The sequence below is a fragment of the Petaurus breviceps genome, unplaced genomic scaffold (genome assembly GCF_028583685.1).
Source record: "Petaurus breviceps papuanus isolate PSGF00001 unplaced genomic scaffold, PetGlider_PUasm1.0 185, whole genome shotgun sequence".
Classification (NCBI taxonomy): Eukaryota; Metazoa; Chordata; class Mammalia; order Diprotodontia; family Petauridae; genus Petaurus; species Petaurus breviceps.
The window spans coordinates 1448048-1469293 of record NW_027185797.1 but is presented as its reverse complement, the minus strand read 5'-3'; the positions used below and the strand labels follow the sequence as shown (position 1 = coordinate 1469293).

The following is a 21246-nucleotide window of genomic DNA, read 5'->3' as shown; positions in this document are numbered from 1 at the left end:
TTCATACTAGTGTTGAAATTCTACAACATTGCACCTATACCAATGACTTTCATTTGCACATTAAATGAGCGTTATTAAACATATTTGAAAAAAGCTTTTTGATTGCTCAGAAAATATTCAAAAAAGACTGCCAGATATTACCTAAATTGGCCCTGTCTGGGGTTATGGCTCAGAAATTCAAACCAATGATCTTAGAGAAGAAATATGAATAGAAGCTCACTGTAAATCTCTTCACTAGATTTTCAGAAAAATACCAGCTCAAAAAGAGTCTCCGTGGCCTAGCAGTTCAAGATAATGATGACGATGGACTGGTATTATTAAAAGTTTTGGATAATTTACTATTCCTGCAAATAATCCACAAGAGCTAATAGCATCAACAACTTTTATCAAGGATTGTACAAAAGTAATAGCCCTCTGCCCTCAGAACACTTTTTTCCACCTGTAAAGTAAACTGTGTTAAACCGCAAAGCCAAAGTTCTTGTTGAGGGTTGGTATATAATTGTTTGAATTTTTTAGAACAGCATCTTCTAAATCCTATGCAGAGGGGGGGAAAACATTGATTGGCGTACTTTTACCAAAAAAAATGGGGGGAAAAGCTATTTTTCTAAGTCTTTTTACTTTTTTTTTTCTAATTCTTATTACTCAATAACAGGTTGCCCAATTAACTTCAAACTTTCTCCTTCAAAATCCTCTTTTGCCTCAGGCCAAGTATAAGGAGCTTTAACTTGAACAGAGCTCCCAAGGATGAAACATTTTGTGAATATTAGGAAAAGGTCAAAAAAAGGTCTCATAAAAGGAATCTTCTTCCAGGCTTTATTCCAAAAAAATTACAACTTATATCAAGGGAATACTGAGCCAGATGAACAACATGGAAACCTGATTCACACTCACAATATGTGTAACCCATCAGTTATATCTTTTTCACTTCTTTACTCTCTCAAGTATAAAATAGTATGTTTTTTATTGTCAAAATATTTCCTTTTTAAAAATTTATGTGATAGTGTTCAACTTTAGCTATTCCTATATTCTCTTTCAATTCTGTTGGTGATACCTAAGAAATACTATTTCTCTAAACCCAACACTTAATGATTCTTTCCATTAACTCATGTCATGTTACTTCTTTCCGTGGGTATTATATACTTGCTATATGTCAATTCCTTTAGCTTAAAAAAAATCTCATTGACAAATGTGAGACAATTAGCAATTGTTTTTTTTCTTTCACTCAACATTCTGAATGACATGAACCTCGACCCAAAAAATGGTGTTGGACCACCTGACTACACCCCAAACCCGATACTCTCCAGAAGTTAAGCTATACAGGACCAGACAGATTCTGATGCTATGACTCTCCTTGACAGATAGTCAATGTGTGAATTTGTGGGGGTACTAGGAACCAAACCAAAAGCCCTAACTGAGATGAGCAGCACCCCCACCCCTCCAGGACAAAACAAGGAAGGAAGATGCTGGGCCCGTGGTGTATCTCTAAGCTTCCTGGATGGATTCACTGCTTTCATACACAAATGCACAGCTCATCACAACCAGTGACTCTCTTATTAGACATTTATCACTTTCCACATCTAAGCCAGTTTCACATCTATCAGCAAATGATTTCTCTACTTCCACACAGGAGTTTTAGTCACCTGCCACTTTGCCAGCAGCACTGGAAGCTGTGGAGAGAATCCTGCAAAATAAGACCTCTATCTACCGGTCCTTCTAGGTGCTCCTGACAAAAGATGTGATGCTGAAATTTCCTCAGAGATCAACATTTTTAAATGAGCTAACAAAAGTATACAAGAGAAATGAAACCCAAAAGATGATCCCTTTCACAGATATACTGCTTTTCTCTTTAACGGAACTATGTATGTGTGGTATACAAATATGCCCACAAAGGCATTTTCCATCAAAACTTTTGATTTCAATCATAAGGTAAGATCCTCAAAATTTTTCCAGAAGTCAACTTTTAGCTCAGCATTTTAAAAATAAGGTAAGGATATTATAAGAGAGATGATAATGACCACTGAAAAAGAAAAAAAAAAGATCCCTCGAAATGCCATAACATTGTTCTCATTTACACAATTCTGTGTGTTTGTGTATGTGTCTAATTCCTACCAAAACCTTTAGTTTCAATGGTAAAAGCTGTATTCTGACCTAACTCTTCAATCAAGCCTCTGCTGTAGGAGCTATAACTTGCAATAATCTCTAAAAGTAAGTTATTGTGGTCCTCTGACCATAAAAAGATAAGAGTAAGACAAAGAGAGAAAAATATAAATTTGCTAGTGATTTCAATGGTCTTTTCTCTCTGCCTATGAAGATACAGCATATTTTACAGCAGAAGAGTTAAAAGAGCTTAGATTTATACAGGAAGTCATGATGCGGTTGTGACCATGCATTTAATATAACTCTTAGCCATGGTATTTTAGGCACACATGGTTTTCAATGATCTATTTCAATTTGAAAACACTGATAAAACCAGGGCATTATATAATAATTCTAAAAAAAATTTTTTTCACTTAAAAGTAAAAGCTACTTCAAAATAAATTATCATATGATGATTACCTATACAGGGTAATAATATAGTTTAAACAAACTTAAATTGTACCTAAGTATTTTGGAACACTCCATATTATCATAATCCAATATATATTTGCTAAAGACCCTTCCCACAAGTTTGATGATAATGCTGAATATAATAATAATAGCTGCCATTTATATATCATTTTAAGGTGTGCAATGAGCTTTACATATTTTACATAATTTGATACTCAAACCCTCTTCAGTGCCTGATATAGGCATTATTGTTCCCTTTTTATAGATGGGGAAACAAAGGCTCAGAGAGTTCAATGACTTGCTCAGGGTCACATAGGTGACCATAGGTGACAACAATAAGTCTGGCTGCTCTGCTCTAAATAGCAGACCATAAAATATACTGTTTTAAATAAAAGCATTTGCTACTTTGGCATATCTAAAAAATATCTGCTATCTTTCAAAACCCAGCTCAAGCCCTACCTTCTACATGAAGCCTCTTCCTAGTCACTCCAGCTGTCAGTGTCTACTGCCCATGAAAATCACCTAATATTTATTCTGTTTACACTTACATAAAGAACAAGGACTAAACTTATGATTTCAATAATACAGGGAACTTCCAGATGAAGAAACTTTCTCTACAATGCTGGTTGTCATCTTCTTTATAATTTACCCTCTTAAGGAGTGCCTTGGGGCATATGTGTATATGTATGGAAGGCACTGTGGAATCATGATTTGAGAATTGGCAGGCAAAGTATCCCAGTAGAGAGTAAAACCCCAAGGACCTTGCAAATTACTGGTGGAGCTGACCGTCCCTACTAAAGACAGCATGGTGGAAAGACAGTGGTGGACTCTGAGTTACCACGGATGGAGGTGGAAATAGTTAAGAGAGCATCTGGGACCTGGTGGGAATGAATCAATGGGCATGGGTTTGGGGAAGTGGAAGATTTACAGCTCCACATGGGGACAGCTCCTCAGCTCCTGGTGCTACTCCATCATGAGGTTACTCATTGGCTTTGAGATGCTATTACTCTATGATAATTCAAGTTTTAAAAAAGTTTTTTTTTTAACTTCTTGTCTAATGAATTCATTAGCTTCTATTCGATACATTCTAATTTTCAAGGAGTTTGTTGCTTGGGTAAGGCTTTGAACTTCCTGTACAAAGTGGTTAATTCCCTTTGCAGTTCCTTTTTCCATCTTTTCCAAATTTTTCCTCTAGCACTTCATTTAAAAAACATTTTAAGCTTTCTTTCCCCAAGTCTTGCTTCATCTCTTCCAGGAATTCTACTTGAACCTGTGCACAAGCTGTGTTTTTCTTTGAGGCTTTGCTTATCAAAGTTTTGGAGTCATTCTCTTCCTCTGAATTTGTCCTGAATGTCTCTGTTCTCATAAAAGCTTTTACTATTTATTATTATTTTTTTACTTTTTAAATTATTTTTTGTTCACTCATTCTCCCAGTCTACCTCCTGATACTGTGTTTTGCTGCACTTCTGGAGAAAAGGTCTGGGTTCATCCTGTGGCTGTTTTTTTGAGGGGTACTGAGTGTTGTTATGAGCTGCTAGGTGGCACCACAGTGCACAGAGCATGGCCCAGAGTTAGGAAGATTCATCTTCCTGAGTTTAAATCTGACCTCACACACTTATTAGCAGTGTGACCCTGGGCAAGTCACCTTAACCCTGTTTGATTCAGTTTCCTCATCTGTAGATCTAATAGAGTTAGAAAAGGAAGTGGCAAACCACTTTAGCATCTCTGCCTGAGAAAACCCCAAATGGAGTCACGGAGAGTCGGAGAGAACTGAAGAGCCAACGACAGTGTTGCTCTCCCGGCTCCCAGGAACAACTCAGCCTAGGGTCCTGCAAGCTTTGGGTGTTCCCAAAGTGGCCCTAGCCTGAGCCTGTGGGATCAAGGACCCCCTAGTCTGCACTCGGCATTTCTCTGGCCTTGGCTTGGAGCTAAGGGTTTGTACAACCTGGAGCCCAGCAGACTGCTGCAAAATTCAGATCCTCCTATCCAAGTAAAAGACGGGCTGTTTCTGCTACACAAGTGTCCACTCCTGACATCTGGCCCTTGCTATTAAGCTCTCTTTCTTAATCACAGTCCTGTATATGAGCTAAAGGAATAGCTGGGCTAAAGAATGAAAATGAAGCAGAACCCAGTCTGTTAAACCTTAATTCCTGACATGTCATTTTGTGTCCAGTCCATGCTGCACAGCTGGAAGGAATGGCCAGCCTCCATCAGCACACATATTTGTGGCAGAAAAAACAGTAAGCCAGGCCCAGGCTCGATGAGAGGAAAAGAGTTTGGTGGATTGCATTTCTAAACTGTCTAGAAGTGTCAATGATCCAGAGCTATTTCCTAACAGTTAAAAACTTGACTTGATACCACCAACATTGTGCGGATGACATCACACAGCAGCAATGAACAGCAAGAACCAAGGCAACCCCAAGAACACTGATAGGACACATCGGGCATAAGTATACCACCAAATGTCACTCGCATAAAAGACATCAACCAGGAAATGTATCACCAGCCTCGTCAAGAAACCCCCAGAAAGTGAACCAGCAGGTAGGACACCGGTGCTCACACTCAAAAGGGCCCAAAGCGCAGCTCCTGACCTCTGTGGCACGGAGCTCTGGGCAATGCCTTCTCAGAATAACATCTTCAGATGCACAAAATAAAACAAATAGGATTACAAATAGTATTGGAACACAGTTTTCAAAATATTCTTTAAAAAATGAGTTCAAGGGGCGTCTAGGTGGTACAGTGAATAGATCACCAGCCCTGGAGTCAGGAGGACCTGAGTTCAAATCCAGCCTCAGACACTTAACTCAAAAAAACTAGCTATGTGACCTTGGGCAAGTCACTTAGCCCCAATTGCCCTCCAAAAAGCAAAAAGAAAAAGAAAAAATGAGTGCAAGAACATCAGGATAAGAATGTCCAGCCTAAAAGAAAGCGATTAGATCATTAAGCAGGCTCTCAAAGAAGAAATGATGGGAGGCCACAGAGCAAAACAGCATCAGGTCAGAAGGCACAGACAGGTGTCCTACCATTAATGAGATCCCAGGGGCATTGTGAGAGCAAAGGGCTAAGAGCTGATAGGCAAAGTGGGTTATTGTCATCAACTTATATCAACTACAGTCACCAAAGACAAGCCACCAAACCTGACAATGCCAAGGCTGAGGACACTTGAAAATAATATTGCTGATAAAAAATAAAAGTGACAAGCTTCTTGTTTTGTGCATTCAATTGTATATATTCCCCAAAAATATATGTAAGTTTACTTACCAATAATAAAGAACAAACTAAATTGTATGTTAATTTCATTTTTTTCTCCTCTCAGTAAAACATAAAACTGTGAATGGATCTTATACTGGTCTGTGCTGGAAGTAGGCAAATGGGGAGCATACAGCAGAGATTTTTGTTTCCCTTTCCAAAGACAGCCAAGCAGAAAAGAAATGTTACTTTTCCTAGTGTTGTAAGAATGATAATAAGGGACTTGGAGGCATTTTGATAACAAAAATACATGTAGATGATTGAGGAAATAACTCTTCCCTACACTTCATAAAATTAAGTCTATTTAACAAGCAAATAAAAGCAAATTCACAGGGGATTAATCCCATTCTATGGCTTTTCTATAGACTTCACAAAAATACATTACAACAGAGAAAGCTGGGAATTATTTATGATAATGGAACACATTAGTCCAGGAATGCAATGATAAGTTATATGACTATATTTGAGCTCAGAAACAAAAATTACTCAACAGTTTAATTCCAATGTAGAATAGCAGAAAAGGTTAGGTTGTAAATGCAAGTGTTGTATTTGTATCTGTGTAAGAGAATCAGAGAAAGTGAGAATCACTTAGTCTTACCCCCTTCTTCTGAAACACCACAGCACTGAGACAATAAATGATGGACTCGGCCTTCCACTGCCAGTTAGCTCAGAGAAAGGAAGGAACCCAACTTTCCTCCCTTTCTTTTTGGTGCTCATCTGCTGCCACAAAATGCCAGGTCCATACTGGAGCAGCATGTTGAGATGCCATGACAAGTGTGGTGTGAAAGGCAGCAGAGGGGTGGGTAAAGAACGCCAGCCCGGGCTGGAGCAGGGAAACCCAGGCTCACGGCCTGCCTGTGACCACTGTGAGCAAGTCCCTGACTGTTTCTGAGCCTCCATTTCTCCATCCGTAAGATGGTGCTGATGACACCTATTTTGTACGGTTGTTGCAAAGACCAAATAGGTTCTAGTAAAGGAAGTAGCTTAGAAACGTCCAGGTGCCATTTAAATGTCCATTGTTACTATTATTTGTTGCTGTTGGTCCTTCAAAGAGGACCAATGACTTCAGGAGAAGGATGTTTTGACTTGCAAGTGAATTGGATTTGAGTGAAGCACAGCTGTGCAAAGACACCAGTCTTACTCTCCTCCAGAGTCATCAGAGTCCGGCAGCAGGACATAGGTCAGGATGACTGGCAATGGCCAGGATACAGTGGAAGACCTTGGCCTTTCTAAGCTAAGGTCTTGCCCAGGTAATTATGAGGGTATCAGATAGGGTTGGGGCAGTACCAAGGCTTTCCAAGGAGAAGTGAGAAAGGGGCATAAAAACCTATCCAAGGGACAGCTGGATGGCACATCCACTGGCCCTGGAGTCAGGAATACCTGAGTTCAAATCCAGCCTCAACCACTTACTAGCTGTGTGACCCTGAGCAAGTCACTTAACCCCAATTGCTTAAAACACAAACAAAAAAAAAACCTATCTGAGTGGCCAGGGACTATTGGTCATGGGGAGATGGGTAACAGAAGGAAAGCAGAGAACAGAAAACAGGAGCACTAGGGACAATATTATTACTATCTAAACATTTCCTTCCCGAAATGGGCATATGGAAGAAAAGAGTTTCATTTAATAACTATATTTTAACTATTCTATACACATATATAATATATTGTCATATATTATAGAATAACTATATTTTAAACTAGGTGATCAGCAGGGCTCAGATGCTTTCTATAATTCAAAGGATTTAAATTATTTTTCTGAAAGTAACTTGCCTTGCCCTTTTTTAAAAGAAAAGTATGATCTGAAAAGGGAAGATGGCCAGAGCTCTAATACTGTTTTCAGCTCTTGGTACCATGGTTGGGCTGGACACTGCTAAGCTGGAGAATATTCTAGAGGAGGCCAACCAGGATGGTGAATTCTTTCCATAAGATTTGTTGAATGAACTCAGGATGTTTAATTGGGGGAAGAGAAATATGAGAAACATGGTAGCTGTCTGCACTTATCTTAAAGGTTATCAGGAAGGAGAGTAGAATTGGGCTTATCTGTTTGAGCTCAGAAGTCACACCAGCAATGACTGTTGGGAGTTGTAAAGACACTAAAATATAGGTCGAATGCTCAGAAAATGTTGACCTCTTACAACCTGATAAAAGTAAAAGTCAAAAGGAGAAAGAAAGGGAAGGAAAAAACCAAATAAACACAAAGCAAAACCTGAACCCAATTTGCAAAACAGATCAAGTGAAAAATCCAACCTTTTCTTGAATGAGTCTCTGAAGGTGAATTCCACAGGACAACATGGCGGTGAACAAGGTCAGCATGTACTGCTGCACCCTGCAGATGGCGGATGCCAACGAGTTGATGACTGAAGTCAGGCCCACCTTTTCAATCACATTTTGGAAAGCGTTAGGGGAATGGCGTGTGATTCTGCACAGAGCCTGGGAAAACAGAAAAGCCATTTTATTAGATAATCTATTTGTATTACCATGTTCCCCAAGTGAAATTTATCTTGGGTATGCAGCAAGTGTTGCCAGATTTTGTCCCTCTTCTCTTCCCTTTATTATAAAAGGAAGATGGAAGAAATTAATGAATTTTATGTGGAGCAATAACTTGGCTCTCAAATTAGAAAATATAGACTTTGCATTCAAATTTTTTGATTTATTAACTAAATATGTTAGGTACCATTTCAACCTTGCATTAAGACAAATAGCTAATTCACAAACCTTCTGTACTGGGAGAAATCTAAACTTTGAGTGAATTATTTATAGTTTTATTAAAGCATTTATTATAATAAACATGTGGAATATTCCTCCTGCAATGTAAACTGCAATCCCAATTTATAATCAAAAGTTATCTAAATGTAAAAGTGGATATTAGAAATGCTAATATTCTGATTGAGATAAAGCCAGCATTAAGATGGGGAAATAGGGGGCTTTGCTAGAAAAACAAGTCTCCAAATGATGATTTGTTTCAGATTGGGGTAACTGTCGCAGACAGTGTTCCCCCAAAAAAAGATGCACATTAGCTACCAGCAATGAGGTAGTTAGGTTAGAATCTGAAAGCAGGGGGCAGCTGCTGAAGGAAATTTCTCCAAATAAAGAGTATACAACCTAGAAAAGGAGATTTACTAAGGGAAGGGCTGGGAAGAATTCAGAAAACAGACCTGTCAGACTGCAGTGCAGGTGGAATAATTTTGAGTGAAATCTGCCAACCAATAACCACCCATAAGACAGGCAAGTCAACCTAGGTGAAGCCATCAAGGTACCCGGAAGGAAAAACAGGAGGAAGCATGTGGCAGGCAAATCAGACCACTACCACCACCTCAACCATCACCTCCTTTCTGACCTGGATGGAAACAGCCCAGAATCCTGAGCTCAAGAGTCCAACACCTCCCTCATCTATCCAGTTCCGACCACCAGAATCTAAGGAATCAACCTTGGTGGAGATGCCAGGCTGGCAATTGGCTCTCCAGGGGCCAAGACCCCCACCTCGTCAGTAGCTACAGCTACGGAAGACTCAGAGAAGAGAGCTCTAGCTACCAAAGACCCAGGCACTGTCAAAGGACTCGGCGTCAGAAATGAATAACGGTTCTACCAGTGGAAATGCCATTAAAGAAGAGGCATTACCATTTGCTTTGCCCTCCACTGCCCCCTAAGAGCCATGGCACCTTTTTATCTGATTTGTGGATGAAACCTCCTCTGGGTGTTTTTGTCTCTCCCATCAGAATAGGAGCCCCTTGAGAACAGGCTGTCTTGCTTTTCTATGTAGAGGTATACATCATTTCATTATGCTTCACTTTATAGTGCTTTACAGATAATGCTTTAAAAAACAAAAACTGAAGGTTTGTGGCAACCCTGGTGTGTGAGCAAGTCTATTAGCACCATCTTTCCCAACAGCGTGTGCTCACATAGTGTCCCTCTGTCACAGTTTGATAATTCCTGCAATACTTCAAACTTTTTCATTATTACTATTATCTTTATATCTTTTATAGTGATACACAATTAGGAATCACTGATGTTACTGTTGTAATTATTTTAGGGCACTGCAAACTGCCCCCATATAAGACGCTCAACTTAATCAATAAACATCAGGTGTGCTCTGACTGCTCCACCAGTCATACCTGACCTCTCTCCCTCTCCTCTGATCTCCCTATGCCCTGAGACACAACAATACTGAAATTAGGCCAATTAATAATCCTGTAACAGTCTCTAAGTGTTCAAGTGAAAGGTAGAGTCGATCCATGCAGTAAACTTCATTATCTTCTTTTAAGAAATTGCCACAACCACCCCAACCTTCAATAACCACCCCAACCTTCAGCAGCAACCACCACCCTGATCAGTGAGCAGCCATCAGCACTGAGGCAAGATCCTCCAACAGTAAAAAAACAAAAAACAAAAAATGATGACTTTCACTATAATAGTATTTTTAAATTAATGTATGTACTTTTTTTAGACATAACTTAAAAGAGGCATAACACTTAAAAGACTACAAAAATAAATAAAAAGACTATAAAAAATAATATATACAAAAATAAAAGACTATAAAAATATAGCATAAACAAAACTTTTGTATGCACTGGAAAACCAAAACCTTTGTGTGCCTTGCTTTATTGGGATATTCATTTTATTGCACAATGTCTCTGAGGTGTGCCTGTATACCCCAAGTATTTAGCACTATTCTGTGCACTTAATAAATGCTTTTTCTTTCATTCTTACTTGAAAGGAAGGACTGATAGGGGCACCTATAAAACCCTGACCATGGCCTGAAATCAATTAGCCAACAAATAGTTACCATGTACTCGGCACTATTCTGGAGCCTAGAGATGCACAGAGAGAATGAAATAGCCCCTACCCTCAACTTCCATGGAGAAACAACTCACACACACACAACACACACACACACATACATACAAGATGCATGCAAGTGACTTCTGGGGGCGGAGGGGGTGAGCAGGGAGGAGACTGGGACCCAGTGGCCTCCTGTAGGAGGACACGCTGGAGCCGTGCTGTGAAGGATGTTAGGGATTCTAAGAAGAGGAGGGAAGGACGGAAGGCCTCCCAGCCTGGGAGACATGGAAATAAGAAAGAGAAGCTAAAGTGTGAGGGACAGCCGAAAGGCCAACTTGGCTGGGACGAGGAGTGCATGAAGGTGAGCAGCTGAGATGACTGGACTCACTGAGAAAGTCAGCTGGGCACCTCTACTTTCTTCACAATCCTAGGAAGTGAATAGTGCATTATTATGCTCATTTTTTGTTTTACTATTGTTTCTTTTTTTCTAATTACATGCAAAGATCATTTTCAACATTCATTTGTGTAAAGTTTTGCATTCCAAATTTTTCTCCCTCCCTTTCTCACCCCTCCTCCCCAAGACGGTAAGCAATCCAGTTTAGGTTATACATGTACAATCATGTTAAACATATTTCCACATTAGTCATATTGTGAAAGAAGAATCAAAACAAAACAGGAAAACCATGAGAAAGAAAAAACAAAAGAACTGAAAATAGTCTGCTTCCATCTGCATTCAGACTCCAGTTCTTTCTCTGGAGGTGGATGGCATTTTCCATCATGAGTCTTTTGGAATTGTCTTGTATCATGGTATTGTTATTATGCTCCTTTTACATACGAGGAATCTGAGGTTCACATGGTCCCAATCTCATAGTTCGTGTCAGAACCAGTATTCACACCTAGGTTTACTGGTTCAAAGTCAACTTTTGTTCTTGCTATACAATGCGTAGTATAGGGTAAAATTTCCTCACACTAGGAAAATGCTGTGCATTCACAAAAGCTGTGCAAGCACTGGTTGTATGAAGCCCCCATTAATGAAAAAGACATTTTTCAGCACATTTTCAGTGCAACACAACACAATACAATACAATGGAAAAGCCCAAGTTCCAAAGTTGCAATCTTTACAGAATAAATGGTAGTAAGACACTTTGGGCATAATTTCTTCTCAGAAAATAGTAAAGAGGACAAGTTCCACAGAACAGGTTAGGAAGAGACAGAAATAAGAACCTGGAAACTAAAATTAAACTCAGTGTTACTTCTAGTAGAGAAGTTTTAACTCTAATATGAAGAGAGAGGAAAGGGGAACATGCTAAATAAGATCCGATTACAGAAAGCTGTCTTTAATTAGGGCATTTGAAAAGTTTCAAAAATGGAGTTTGTAATGAATCTAAGAAAACTATCCTCTGTGAAACCAAAAGAGAATTGTTTAATTATTTTTTAACCCAAGGACAAAAAAGAATGAAGGAGCATTTTAAATGGATTCCCTCCGGATCCCACTACAATCAGAATGTTTTCAAATAAATTAAGAGTTCTCCCAACAGTGATTTCGACGTGAAGAAACAATCAGTCTCATTAGCATTGTAAAGATTCTTGGAGCAGCTGGCACAGCAAAACTTGACTTTCTATTGATACAAAATCCCTATCCAATTAAAATGGAGGAACTTCTTGGTAAAACTGTTTCTCTAGACTAGTTATGAAGAGTATTCAAAGCCATATTAGGATTGACTAAAATGCCTCCTCTTTAGAATGTTGTTTGAAAGCCCAGTAGACCTTCCATTTTGAAGACCATATAAAAGATTAAGATTTAATGGAAAATAACCTCTCAAAAGAATTTTGAATCTTGGTTTCAGTATTTATGGAAGGCTTCTAAACAATTGAGAGAATGTGGAATCTTAAAAGCACGTTAAGTGTTTTTGTTTTCTTTAAAAAAAAAAAAGTATCAATTCTCAAGGCCTACTCTGAGTGTTTCAGTGTAAAGTAACTAAGGTAAAATTTTCAGGACTGAATTAGGACACTAAAAGGAACTAACAATCTAAAAATACTGAAGAAAGAACAGTATCTTTTGTGTTCTTCCTAAAACTTTCCATTTTCTTTGAATTTACTTCATTTGTGCAATTTTCCAAGGAAGAGATGAGTTCAAAATTGAAGGCTATACATCTCTGAGAAACATAAATGGATGCACTTAAGGAAGCAAAAGCTAAGGAACTGTTTTTATCTGCTCTCCTGAATGATTTCATGTATTAGATATAAGGATATAAGGGCAACATAATTTTTAGACTTCAGTAGTTGTTCACCACTACTAAAATAGTGATTACAAAAATGGTTTTGTACACAAGTATCCTGCTGTTCTAAGCATCTTTTCTAGTTACAGTCAATTCTCAATAATGGTCATCTAACTGAGCAGTTTTCCCCAATCCAGTATGATTTCTATGGCCCCACTATACAGGGAAGGGTTCCCTGCAGGACATCTGAATCTATGAACCACTATCCTTGATTTGCACAGCTACTGATGGTCCTTTGGAGGTCCCCTGGAAGGAAGGCTCTTCAAAGGTCTGAACCATGTGAGATAGTCATGAGATCAATAATAGTATCAATAACAACTCTGGGTTTAGAGAGCCAGGGGAAGGATAGAGAGAAATCTCTATGTCCCTGGCACAACAGATTCAAACTTTCCAGCTGAACTACAGAGGGAGTGATAACTTCCAAGGCTATTGGGTATGATTCTGCCTAAGGAACTGGCAGCCCCAGGTTCAAAGGGCACGTGACCCTCCTTCAGGAACCTTTAGTGAAGGAATCACAGCCAGCATTGGCTATGTCTGCCAATAAGATCATATGCTTAGCCCAAACCTACAAGTTTAAGAGGAATGTCATTACTATGGAGGGAAGGTGGGATGATGTGGAAAGCTGGGTTACAGCTGCCAGTCTAAAACTGGGGGATGGAGGAGCAATTAGAGACTCTGGCCTCTCCCCAGCACAGCGTTTCAGTCCTGCCAGTATTCATTAATGTCAATGACTGAGGGGCCATCCTCCTCCGTCCTAACTCTGGAGTTTATCTTTGCATCCCTTGCTAAGGTGATGGTTGGCCCTGACCTAGACACCACAGGTTCTTGTCCTCCCCTCACTAGCAGTCAGAAGATGCAGGGCCACAAGGACCTCAAGAGCTCATTCAGGCTTCATCTTGTTGAGAACAAGCTTGAGAGAAGTTCACAGATTTGACTAAGGTACCACAGCTTGTAACAAGTGTCTGCTGAGTCAGAACTTTGACCTTGGGACTCCAAGCTCCCTTGAAAGCCAAGTGCCAAGGATGGAGCCACATCCCCCTGCCAGGACCAAACTAGGATAAATGGCAGAGGAACGAGCTGATGGTCAAGATGGGGAAGGCGGGCCAGGGAGCTATGTTTCAAGAGAACAAAGTCCTAGGGCAGCCAAGGCTCCAACATTCTGAAGTCAGAGAAGGTTCCATCAGAATCCTGAAACACTTGAAGGGACCATGAACCAGCAGCACCTGCACAGGCCCTGACTGTTGTCCTTGATACATTAGAGAAGGGGCTTCACAACAGATAGTGCCAGGCTTGGAGCCAAGAAGACATAAGTTCAATTCTCACCCCCGTCACCCCCAAGGTGTGCACTTAAACCCTCTTTGCCTCAGTGTCCTCATCTACAAAATGGAGCTAACAGTACCTCACTCCTAGGATCATGCTGAGATAAAGTGAAATAATTTTGTAAAGGGCTTTGCCAAACTTAAAATGTATCATTAAATCCTATTTACATCCACCTTTCTGACGTCCTCCTACAGGAGAGAACTCAACCATCAGGAGCAAATGAATTCCACATGGGCTTTCAGGGCTTAGAGTTAAGAGCAGGGAAGGGCCCAAAGAACAGATGAAGCTAGTTTTTGTATTTTCCCACATACATCCCCCCAGCACCAGCTACTAGAAATTGTGTGGCTGTGATCTCTCTAATCTTCTTCAAACTTCCCACCAATAGCAGATGTGGGGAAATTGAAATACTAACACACTGCTGATAGAGTTGTGAACTGATCCAACCATTTCTGAGAGCACTTTGGAACTACACCCAAAGGGCTGTAAAACCATGCCTGTAACCTTGGCTCCAGCAACATCTAGTCTGTAGGTCTGTATACCAAAGTCTGTATACTAAAAATCAAAAAGGAAAAGGACCTACACATGCAAAATGTTTATAGTGATGGCAAAGGGGGATGCCCATCAATTGGGGGATGACTGAATATAAATGTAATGGAATACTACTGTGTTATAAGAAACGACACAGAAAAACCTGGACTTACATGAACTGATGCAAAGCGAAATGAATGGAACCAGAAGAGCGTATATAACGACAGCAATATTGTATGAGGACCAACTGTGAAAGACTTGCCTGTTCTAAAGCCTATTCTAAGCAATACAATGATCCAAGCCAATTCCTAAGAACTTATAATGAAAAATTCTGCATCTCCAGGGAAAGTACTGATGGAGTCTGAATGCAGATTGAAACATACTTTTTTTAACTTTTTTACATTTTTCTTGCGTGTTTTCCTTCACAACATGACTAATATGAAAATGTGTTTTGCATTACTGCAAATATATAATTTATGTCAAACTGCTTGCCTTCTCAATGAAGAGAGAGGGAGGGAAAGGGAAAGAATCTGGAACTCAAAGTTTTAAAAAAACAAATGTTGGGGCAGCTAGGTGGCACAGTGAATAGAGTACCAGCCTTGTAGTCAGAAGGACCTGAGTTCAAATCCAGCCTCAGACACTTAACACAATAATTAGCCATGTGACCTTGGGCAAGTCACTTAACCCCAATTGCTCTCCCAAAAAAATAGCAAAAAACAATGTCAAGAATTATTTTTACATGTTAATTAGGGGGAAATAAAATATTTAATTAATCAAAATAGAGGGAAAAAAATTTCCCACCAATACCTTGGTGGGTTTTCAGTCTTAGTTTAAGAAACAGTCTCACAGAAGGAAAATATGACCTCTCTGGTCTTCTTATGCATACCCAGGCACCTCCATTTATATCCCCACCCTTCTGTTACCACAAGATTCACTTAGTGTGGATTCATATTAGTGAACCTGAAAAAATAGTAATGCACGTGCAGTCTCACCGATATAGCTGTGATCCTTAGAGAGTCTATAGTGGAATGTTTGAAGAGGTACCATAAAACCGGCCCAATTTCCCCCGTGATAAAGCCCTGGGCTTGGACAGAAAAAGTAGTGCAGACGTTCTCAATAATCTTTGCTGCCATATGATTCACAACACGTTCTTCCTAGAGAGGGTACAGGAGAAAAAAGAAAATATGATTTTATATCAGAAATATATTCATGATTTCATAACTCAGAGATTTATAATTCAAGAAAAATCCCAAAAAATACGAGTAAGTTCCTTCCTAGGTGTGAGTTTGCTATTTTGAGAGGAATATTAATTCTTCTGGGTTACTGGGGAACTATAATACCCTATTAGTAACTCATCTGGCCACTGGTTCTATCCCAAGAAATGACTGTAATAAATCTCTTTCTTCCTCCTGAAATACAAAAACCAAGACTAAGAAAAAAAATCACAGAAAAATGAAGCAGGCCAGATAAGATTTGGAAGATAACTATAAAGCAATGAAAGTGATATTTTGGGGTAGATTCCCAAAGTAGAGCAAGGCCCCCAGAAATGACAGCAGGTTGCCAGATGCAGCAGCAGGAAATCTCTCAGGGTTGGCCAGTCAGTCCTATAACAGCTGGGATCCAAAGAAATGGAGTACCTTAGAGACAGCTGTAAGACACCTCATCTTTTGTCAAGTTAATGCACTGAGACTCCTGAGAAGCAAAAAGAAATCATGGGGACAAAGGAATGTTAACAACAAATAAAATTATTTGGTGCAAAAATGTCAATGGGGTCAAGTAGACATGGGTGGTCATGCAAATCATGGGTCTGCGAAGTCCCCCTGAGCTCAGAAGGTTTTATGCCTGTGTCCAGGGATCAGCTGCTTCTCACTTACACATCTCAAGTGTGAGGTCGATTTAAAGAGATTTGTCACCAGCAGCTAAAGAATTTTTTCAGTCTCAACAACTATAACACCTTTTGATAAGGCATAGAGACATTACAATCCATTAGTTGAGGGAACAATAACACCAAAGAAATACTGGCCCTCAAAACGCTCAAATATGTATAGAATTATTTTCAAATCAAATAAATTTAGAATTTAAGAAAAATTACACAGAGTCTACTTGTAGCAAACTGGCCAGACATTTGCCACATACAAAAAATAAGTAACTTTAAAACCAATCTATGAGGATACCTGCAGCTCCATCGCTCTCAGTGGAGGGAGCAGTTTTACTGCTTGACTTAGCTTAGGCAGAGTTATGTTGAAGTCATGCTGGCCCCACACTTATATTTGAAATACTATCCCTCTTTTATCCTAAGGGACAAAAAGCTGTTAAGGACACCACTACATAATCCTGAATATGTATATAACAAAGAAGACCTTCTATTGTAAAGTCATGGGTGTGCATAATATCCGCCCCCCCAAAAAAGGCAAACCCATAATGATCAAATGAAGCTTCAAGAGTGTTTGTGGTGGACAATGTTTGGTCTTATATCAGTAAAAATGTCTTTATCTCTCTGGATACCAGGACCTTAATGTGTTTGTTTAAAAAGCTGGGAATAGATATGTTAACTCTAAATACATGGCATTGTAAATAGAAAGGCAAATATTTGGTTATTGAGAGATGACTGCTAATATACCACCCAAAGGCATATTTGATCTGGTGCTGTTGAACCAGCATTTTTATTTTCTCTTTGCTTACATTCTATTACCTTCATAAAACAGAAGGTTAGAATTAAGAGTTGCAATATATCTTGACAAGAATTTTGCTTTATGTTATGTCCAAGATGGTTTTCATTAAAAAAAAAAATTCCTATGACTTAATATGACTGTCAGATATGATGTGACTGTCTTTGAGTGCCACATCTCTTGGGAAAAAATTATTCCCTTCTACTAACTGAAAGCTAACACTAGAGTAATTATGGCTGTGGGATGGCATTGTTGATAAGCAGTTTGAAAACTTGTAAGATAGAAATCTGAGATGGAATATCTCCCCACTATTCACTCCTAAAATCACCAGCAATGGGATGCTCTCTTTGCACCCACAATGGCAGATGTACAATGTCCTCCTCTATTGATTCCCATGCCACTCATAAGTTGGATGGTGATTTAATAAGGGAAAAAGGAACATATGTACTCTAGGGACTTGGTCTGGCAGCTCTGTAACACACTTACAACTTTACACTAATAATGTCTCATAATGGTCAAATTTAATTGATTTTTCCCTTAGGTTTGGTTCTCCCCCCCAAAATGCAAGTATCTCTCTGATTGCTGGAATTAATGTTCAGTGTCATGGCTATCTACTGCTGAAAGAAATAACAATGCATATGTTCACAAACCATCAGGCACAACATGCAAACTAAATGCTCAGTGAGCTGACATAAATGGAAAAGCAGTCACATAAAGGACAATCTACTTATAATCGAGAAAACACATAATCTTTTGCGCCTTCTCTCGAGAACCTCTACATGAAAAGGGGAGGAGATATTCAATGCTAGCATATAAAATTACACAGATCCATGGAAAGGTGGTAGGATCACATGGGAAGACTCTACTGTCAAATCTACTGTTTTCCTAAGAATAAAAGCCTGCAGATGAACTGGTGGATTCTTACAGGTGCTCTCCAGAAGGGAGGCTCCCGGGTCACTGATGTCACCACCAACTTGGCTGATGGCCAGCCATGAAGAATCCCCTTCACTTTTAACAAAATATGCCCCTTTACTGCATGTTGCTAAGGAAAAAAAAATCAAATCTCTTCCCATCAAAGCAAATTCAAGTCAGTTTTTGTTTTGGGCAGCAACCTGAGCCCTGAAGGTACAATCAGAATTCTCTGACACTGACTGTTTTCAGTTGTACAAAGATGGTGAAGTTGCTAACCCACTATAAAGATAACATGGATTTGAACTGATTTTCCCAGCTGTGGTGAGTGCTTTGTACCTTCTGAAGTCCCTGACCCAGGCAGTTCTAAATGGTAAAAAAAAAAAAAAAAAGATTATTTAATAGACAGTCTTGGAATAGCTGTAAACCCAACTGCTCCTTAAGCTGTTTACCTACCTAATAGTGGTCTTACTAACCCCACAATCTATCCAAGTAAGCTGATAAAGTTTTCAGAGGGCATAAAAGTTTGCTTTACAGAATGTTCTCATACAAATTACTTATTTAATGTAACTGTATCTGCCATATTCAAGATGTCCCAAAAGTCTCAATGCATGTGGGCTGTACCTACTTCTTAAACTATTAAATCTATTCAAATTATTAAAGCTTTGAAATGCACTAAGACTTTTTGGAACACCCTGTGTATTTGTTTGTGTATGTGTGTGTGTGTATGTATGTATGTATATGTATTCACCCATTCTGATATCAGTGTAATGCAGATCAAATAATGTATTTAACAAATATACTTTTATTGAATAAATAATAATCAAAGCATTTTTACCTGGAATATTAAGTTGAAATAAGTCATTTCTAATACCAGATAACCAGTCATTTCAATGCCTTAGCTAAAAAGGGGGGGAGGCATTTATTGTCACAGTGTTCTATAAACTCAATGAGGCTGTCACACTAATTCAATTTAGTGCCATCTGAGATCAGCTATCTTAGTCCCTCTGGGATCTAAGTATATAAACATCAAGACTTGTACCATTTTCTGGTTAATTAACTCTGTGGAACTAGAGACTGAGCTAAACTATATTTAGCCCTTTAAGGGAAGGTGCCATATTGTCGTGTTATGGGAACCAAGGCCATGATAGTTGGGGACGTGGGAAGCATGAATCTAAAAGATGTGACTGAGATGTTTTCAAACACAGATTAAGTTCAAATCTGTTAGCACCATGAACTCTATAAGAGATGAGTTATATCCATGAAAGAATTCTATAGTATTTGAAATAAAAGTATCAAATAAAAAAAAAAACTCTTGCTTTCAGTTAGTTTTTTTTTTTTAGATTTAAATAAGAGGAAGTATTAACTTGGAAGAAGTCTGAATATACCTTCAATGAGCATAGAAGCTTCCTATAGAAAAGTAATATGCTTTAAAGAGATTATATATTTCTAACACATGATAGAGTCATGCCTTGGAAATCAGATTTACTGTAATTACATTGAAACCTGTCTAGAACAATAATAAATTTAAGAATATAAAAAAGTGAACATTTTAAACTATGGAAATCAGTGCTTTTGTAGAGACTGAAAATAAAGACTTCCATTTAAAATCGTAGGTGACCTCATTTTACATATCTGTTATTATTAGATTTATAAGTTTTGCTCTGAAGAGCCAAGGCATATCAAAACTATAAACCTGCTAAAATGGAAATTATGTCTTTGAAAACAAAATCAGTAGGACCAGTGTTACAAGGGAGGAAAAGAGAGAAAGAGATGCATAGAAATGATATGAATGAGGAAAAAACTAGAAAACCGATGAAATGGTGCAGTTTTTCCAGATTTTCATTTATCTGGGTTCATCTGGAGATGCACCTGCCTACAGAGGATGCTTCCCATCTTTAAAATTCTGCCCCAGCTTTCCGTCTCTGGGATATTTCTCTCTAGGGCTATCAGTATAGTTTCCTCAAGATAAAAATCCTTAGTATATTCTAATAAGTATTTTTGATTCACCAAATCATATTGAGAAACCAAAGCCAGTAGGTCAGACAGACTCTAGTCCAGGGAGGGTCCCTGTAGGAGCAGGGACTTTCAGTTCAGAATATTAAGAATCACCTCTGAACTCTTACAAGTTCATTAGTATGCAAAATTATAAAGAAACAATTCAAGTCTTGGTTTTCATACATTTGTCCCTTATAGGGACAGAAGGAAGACAAAACAAAACAAAACAAAAAAGACAGATGAGATCAGAAACAGAAGCAACATTTTCCTTCTTGCCCTCTTTAAGATGTCCAAAGTTACCTGTCAATTTCTGCTCCTTAATTCCATCCCAACCCTCCGCTTCTGTTGGGAAAGAGCAGGTTAGGAAGTATGGAGCTACAGAAAGTAGCCTCACTACCGACAAAAATGTAGCCTGACCCATGAGCAAATTATTATTATTGTTGTTTTTCTTGGTAAGATTATACTGACCATAAAAATAAATAGGAAAAAAAGATGACAACTGTTAATGACATATTACATTTAATTAACCTAATAAACTAAGAAAATGTGATTATCTGTTCTCACATGCAGATAGCAGGCCTCTGGAACATTTAATAGCGAGCACCACTACCTCTCAAAATAGGTTGCATAACCAGTGCAATTTTAAGTTTCAAAATTCAAGCACTCTTGTGACAGTTTTTTTTAAAAGACATGAGATAGTTTGCCGCTTGGTTCCCAGGGAAAAAGAAATAAAGATGTTCTCATGAAAAATGGAAATGGAGGCTGCCTCTTAAAGGCGAGATAATTTATCAAAACCCTAACCTAGGCTATAGTTTGAAGATGAGTATCAGAAACAGCAGCTTATTTTTTGTAACCTCGCATTTCAAAATTCACCCTATGCCAGGTGTCAGTTCAGCATCTGATAATTATACAGCCTATTATGCAGGCTATAAAAGAGATGGAGCTGATTAGATACAGTGGCATACATT

General features: G+C 38.7%; 1 protein-coding gene across 3 annotated transcripts in view; it reads right to left on the bottom strand.

Annotated features, from left to right (window-relative positions):
• The window catches only part of ULK4 (unc-51 like kinase 4), a 651081-nt gene that overhangs the window by 472656 nt on the left and 157179 nt on the right, over positions 1 to 21246 (bottom strand). For all 3 annotated transcript variants that reach the window (XM_069088326.1, XM_069088324.1, XM_069088325.1), the window contains exons 20-21: positions 15695 to 15856; positions 8044 to 8226 (exon numbers count right to left, since the gene is read on the bottom strand). In XM_069088326.1, the coding sequence (XP_068944427.1) occupies positions 8044 to 8226; positions 15695 to 15856 (345 nt within the window). The remainder of the gene's footprint in view (positions 1 to 8043; positions 8227 to 15694; positions 15857 to 21246) is intronic.